The sequence below is a fragment of the Saccoglossus kowalevskii genome, chromosome 11 (genome assembly GCF_978046115.1).
Source record: "Saccoglossus kowalevskii chromosome 11, keSacKowa6.1, whole genome shotgun sequence".
NCBI lineage: Eukaryota > Metazoa > Hemichordata > Enteropneusta > Harrimaniidae > Saccoglossus > Saccoglossus kowalevskii.
In genome coordinates this window covers 20,184,435-20,190,608 of record NC_140651.1, presented here as the reverse complement: position 1 = coordinate 20,190,608, position 6,174 = coordinate 20,184,435, and the positions used below count along the sequence as shown (strand labels likewise).

The following is a 6,174-nucleotide window of genomic DNA, read 5'->3' as shown; positions in this document are numbered from 1 at the left end:
GAATTTGGGTATGAGAGTAGAAACTTTTAGCTGCTTTTGTTTTTTTATTTTCCTGTTAGTCTTGAACTGACATATTGTCATAGGAAAAACCAATGGTGCTGCGTAGATGGAGTCATCATTATATGTAGTTAGCATCTGTACGAGTTAAAGTGTAGTAAGAAGACCTTCTAAGGTAAAGTGTGAATATAGGTTGTGCCCAGAAAATTTGACCATTTAGGGGGAAAGTAGGTGAAATAAAGGTTATCAAATCAAATGAACCCTTATTAAAACAAGCGACCTAACGGTCACAATAGCTTCGCTGTCTCCATAGAGCTTGGTGATGCCATCATGATTATTGAAAAGGTTATTGAATGACTCTTACAGTGGATAAATGTAAATAGAGCTAAATGAACAAATCTAACAAAATCTATGCAAGGTATACAAACAAAGTGATTGTGTTTCAAGAAAAAGTCGAAAATAACATAAAATGACGCAACATAAAATGAACAAATCAGACAATAATCGTAAACACTGAATTTAAAATCGCTCGGTATCACTTATCATTAACAACGCTTAGGCAAAAAAAAAAAAACTTTTATTTTTGTACCAATGTCATACAATAGGATATTTGGAATTATCTTTAAAAAAAAATTAAACCAAAAACATTTTGGTGTGAAAACAAACTTTCAATCTAATGTTTTTGTTTTAATCAACTGTAAACTACAACCTACATGTACCAGTAATCTTTTTATGAGGAATGAGTTTTTATAATTTTAAGTCTGACATTCAACATTCTAAAATTTAGGTCGAGTATTTTCAGTCAGTTGAGTTTTAAATATGCATTAAAATACTGTAATAGTTGACAAACTAAAAAAATAAAAATGAAAACAATACAATGTATTTCCATGTTTCAAAATTACTGTTTTCAAAAAATAGAATCTACTGACTGCTAATAAAATCATTATTTTGTCACACTGCATGATGGATACTGAGGACAAAAGTCACTGGAAGTACGCATGCTGCCATGCTGAGTTGTTTTTTCAGGGAGCTTTCTTCTGCAGCTACGGGTTTTCAAAATTCCGGAATCTTTTTTTTTTTTTTGCATCATGCCTTTTATTGATGGTGATGTTCTGCGTTCGACATCGTAAACGCTGAATTTAAAATTGCATTTCATATAACCGACAATAATATCGATGGATAACAACAACACCTTTTAATGAGAGAATCAGTTAGTCATTCAATGTATGGACGTATGATGATCACCTTTACATTTCCTACAGGTGAAGCGTGAACGGCACTGTTTTAAACAATGTTTGCCTAAACAATTAAAACAGTTGATTACGTCTGAGTCACGTGTACTTACGGTTTGGCAATCGTTCGACGAATGCCGGCTTTTACAGTAGTGTTGAGTTGTGGGAGGTGGTGAATTTGATCCATGGTTGGCGGTCGTCGCTGGTGGGTTTGAAGGGCTGTGTTGAGTCGAACCGTGAAACGCGAATATTTCATGGCGGTTGTTTTGAATGGCCTGCGTCACCATGTTGAACGCGACATGGAGGTAAATACCTCCATGAACGCGGCGACTGATGAGGGGTACGTGTCCGGGTTGAGAATATAGTTTTCATGTCTGACATTGAGAACACGTATTTCTTGAAGCATGCATTTACTTAGCGTGGCTAATGTCCAGTCCTTGTTACCGTTCGTATGTGCATTGATGATGTAACGACTGTCGGCGTTGTTTTAATAGCGATAACGCTATTCTATGTAGTTTAGTGATTTTACTTGTATAGCGCCCTCTGTAGTTAACGAACAAACAGACCAAGACATGCCATCTTGAAGAGAAAGTTAGTCGGATTTGATTGACGAAGATAAAACAACAAAGTTTTAGTTGTATTTAGCACCGATCCCCGGAATAGAGTTTTACGTGAATTTGTAATTCTCTCCACGAGTTCAAAGATAATCCTGCAGACATAGCGTCGAGAGGTGTCAGCGCAAAGGAATTGAACCAGAGTACTTTGTGGTGGAAGGGACCAACATTCCTATCGACAGCAGCGACGTTGATCCCAGAAATCAACCATGTAGATCTTCAACCTGACGACCCAGAAGTCAAGGAAGTAACTGTGTTGGTTACAAAAGTCAAACCGGGTAGCCATGCAGCCATATTAACAAGACTGGAATATTTTTCGAGCTGGCATAAGGCAAAGCGAGCTATCGCTGTATGTCTACGATTTAAGAAGAAACTAGTGAACCGAAGTGTGAAGCTGCCGAAAGTCTGTGAAGACTTAAAATCATTGAAGGAAGTGATAAAGATATCATACATACCTGTTGATGTCGACGAAATGCGAAGGGCTGAGCAGGAAATTATCAAATTAACACAGCAACAGGCATTTGCTAAAGAGTTGCAGATTCTCCATAATACAGAATTCTCAAGTACCACGACTGGTGGAGATAGCCGAAAGAAGCACTCACTGAAGAAGACTAGCAACCTATTCCGACTGGACCCATACCTCGATGAAAGTGAAATACTTAGGGTAGGAGGAAGAATCAAAAGAGCGAATCTTCCTAGAGATATAACCCATCCAGTGTTATTGCCTAAGAAAATGTCACAAGTTTGATAATTTCACATTACCATGCAAGAAGTGGACATTCTGGGTGTGGTATGACGCTTAACGAAATTCGCGTTTCTGGATACTGGATAATAGCTTCCAGAGCAACAGTGTCGGCCTACGTGTGGAAGTGCATTCCATGCCGTAAATTACGTAGACCTGCACAAGTGCAGAGGATGTCTGATTTACCACGAGACAGACTAGAACCCACAGCTCCATTTACTTATAGTGCTGTGGACTACTTTGGACCTTTCTACGTGAAGGAAGGACGCCGTGAACTAAAACGATATGGTGTGCTTTTCACCTGTTTGAGCTCGCGTGCAATCCACATTGAGACTGCTAACTCACTAAGTACTGATTCGTTCCTGAACGCCTATCGCCGCTTCATTGGCCGCCGTGGACCGATTCGTCAACTTCGATCGGATAGAGGAACTAATTTTGTTGGTGCAAAGGGTGAATTACTATGTGCGTTGACAGAGATGAATCACGAGAGAGTGCATCATGAGCTTCTAAAGGACAGTTGTGATTGGGTGACATTCAAAATGAACGTGCCTCATTCCAGCCACATGGGTGGAGTTTGGGAGAGGATGATTAGATCCGCCAGAAATGCTTTGTCTGCCTTACTGATGACACATGGTAAGCAGCTTGATGACGAGTTGCTTAGAACACTACTTGTTGAGGCAGAAGCCATTGTGAACAGTCGTCCCCTCACATACACTGATGTTAGTTCAACAAGCTCATTAGAACCACTCTCCCCTAGTCAAATATTGACATTAAAATCTAATGTTGTTCTTCCACCACCCGGAGAATTCCAGAGAGCTGATGTGTATTGTCGCCACCGTTGGAGGCGTGTGCAGTACCTCGCGAATGAATTCTGGAGCCGCTGGAAGACAGAGTTCCTACCGACTCTCCAAGAACGACAAAAATGGGTTGCCTCCCAACCAGATCTACAGAAGGATGACGTTGTGATGATGATGGATGATAGCCTGCCGCGATCCAGATGGCCACTTGCACGCATCATCAAAACTTTTCCCAGAGAAGATGGTCATGTCAGGAAAGTCCGCCTAGCAGTTGGACAGTCTATTTATGATCGACCAATACATAAACTTGTATTGTTAGTTAGCCAAGGTATCCCCGTCAAGGAGCCTGATGTTGAAGTATAAGACAATCCTCGATAGTATAGTAGTATTATTTGTAGATATAGTCTTTGATTTTTGTTGGGTAAATTGCTTCAATTTAGAGGAGCCATGTAACGACTGTCGGCGTTGTTTTAATAGCGATAACGCTATTCTATGTAGTTTAGTGATTTTACTTGTATAGCGCCCTCTGTAGTTAACGAACAAACAGACCGGGACATGCCATCTTGAAGAGAAAGTTAGTCTGATTTGATTGACGAAGATAAAACAACAAAGTTTTAGTTGTATTTAGCACCGATCCCCGGAATAGAGTTTTACGTGAATTTGTAATTCTCTCCACGAGTTCAATGAACCTTGACACTGGAGTGACCTTTGCGAACCAGTGACCAGTGAATAAACGACATTGATGTGAAATACTGGAGTGATTTATTTCTGACGCTTGCGGACTGCGACCCCTCAAGTGAACTGTTCCATTATTGATGAAATTAATTTGAAATGACATTATCAATAATTATCAATAATCATTCGCCACAGATGATTCCTCATGGTTGACCATATCAATCGTAACAAGTCGAATGCGAGTTTGTAGTTCTCGGTGGTGGGTGGAAATCTGTTGATCAATCGTTTGGCTTCACCATCTACGCAGTTTCTGAGGTACGTGAACTTTTGGATATCGGATATATGAGGGTCGTTGTGGACAGCGGCTTTGAAATTATCAATGAATTCAGCCCAAGTGAGTAGATCACCGTGAAAAGTGGGTACATTTGTATTTCTAAATAAGGAAGATGAACTGACTTGTAGTGGATTTGTTGATCTGGTTGCAGGGCGGCCATGTTGTGATCGAGGGGTGCTTGTTGGATGACTGGTTGTTGAAATCGAATAGTCTGGAATTCTTCGACAAACATCAAAAGTCGAGCGAAGCGGGCGATTATTTCGACTTCATATGACTCAGTCTCGGTAAATTCGGCGTGGTCTTCATCGTAATGATCGATGACTTGTTGGTCCGCGTTGACTAGCGCTGATAGCCGGTTGTCGACAGCTAATTTCCATGCGAGTATTTCTCGGTACGCGGCGTTTTTGTCATTGGCATCGGGGTACTGCGTGATTAGCTCTTCAATCGGTGTGAGGACGGCTTGTAGTTGTGCCCTTGCTTTGTTCCTCCGTTGCTCTTGGCATAACGATGATTAACTTGAAAGTTGGGATGAATCGTGGATCTTCCCTGGAAGTTGACTGGTAGATGAATCAATCGACTCGCATAATCCTGGTTTCTCGGCAGCACATGTGCGACCGCAACGATCCACCATTTCAAATTTCGTGATAACGAATACATTATGAGAGAAATATTAACTGCGCATGTGCACAAGTAAAGCGCTGCTGATTACGCTAAGCATTCTGGGTAATTCATTAGAAAACGTGTAGGGAAGGTTTTAAATCAATGTATCAAGAAAGAAAGCATGCACCCATTGACTGCCTAAATGAACTTTATTCTCTTAAAAACATACAGATATATCACAGCTAACCTAGAATCAGTGAATGGCATCCTTATTCATGGATTCTGTAATTTCTGGACGACAGACGCCTCGCCTTAAGGCCGGATGAGCCAAAAAAGTATATTCGCTGGATTTTATTTTCATGGAATCATTCCTTCAACGAAAATAGCGAAAATAAATTCCAAGCGAAAATAAAGTATTCTACAGTATATCAAGTTTGAACAAAATCCATCTGTAAACAGCCGGGAAATGCTTGATAATCAGTCAAAGCAAGTCAGAGATATGGCACTAGAACCACATATATTAAAACAAAATGGCCAACAGTCGGCCATTTTAAATCTTATCGGAAAAACAAAATGATGTGCATCAAGGTCTTATAATGTGTAATGTATATACCAATTTTGAACAAAATCCATCAGTAAACAGCCAAAAAATACTTGATTTTGAGCACAAAAATGGCCGCCATTCGGCCATCTTGAATCAGATCGTGAAACAAATTGACGTGCATATGTATACTATAATGTATGATGTATGTGTGAAGTTTTATTGTGATTGGTCCAGGAATTTCTAAGATACAGGTGCACGCACACACAATCACACACACGCACACACGGAGGTCGAAACATAAGTCGCCGTTTTCGGACTGCGTCCAAACGGGGACTAACGAGCAGAGAACAGTTGTTCATTAGGCAAATTAGCTAAGAAGCAAGATGGGAATAAACAAGTGATGTCAAGTCCTCGTTGATTAAATATTAAACAAAAATGAAATGGGGCTGCAATTTTGAATCGGAACTTGCAAATGCATGTGTGCTAATGAATAAAGTTGTTAAGCTTGATTGAAATCAATGAAAGATTATGGGTCTGCAACAACATTCGTTGATAAAAAAATGTCTGTCAGTCAGGCATTACAAATCAGATTTGAAAAACAAAATAACATGCATAAGGATCTCATTATGTTTGATGTAT

The 6,174-nt window shown here is 39.9% G+C and overlaps 1 protein-coding gene across 1 annotated transcript; it reads left to right on the top strand.

The window, feature by feature from the left end:
* Positions 1-2,635: 2,635 nt before the first annotated feature.
* Positions 2,636-3,745, top strand: LOC102807199 (uncharacterized). Its single transcript, XM_006822264.1, has one exon. It carries the CDS (start codon positions 2,636-2,638, stop codon positions 3,743-3,745), a length of 1,110 nt encoding a protein of 369 aa, XP_006822327.1.
* The last annotated feature ends 2,429 nt before the right edge of the window (positions 3,746-6,174 follow it).

Bases quoted from the DNA above. Each gene is read 5' to 3' on its own strand.
- LOC102807199 (XM_006822264.1), top strand. From the start codon at position 2,636: ATGACGCTTAACGAAATTCGCGTTTCTGGATACTGGATAATAGCTTCC.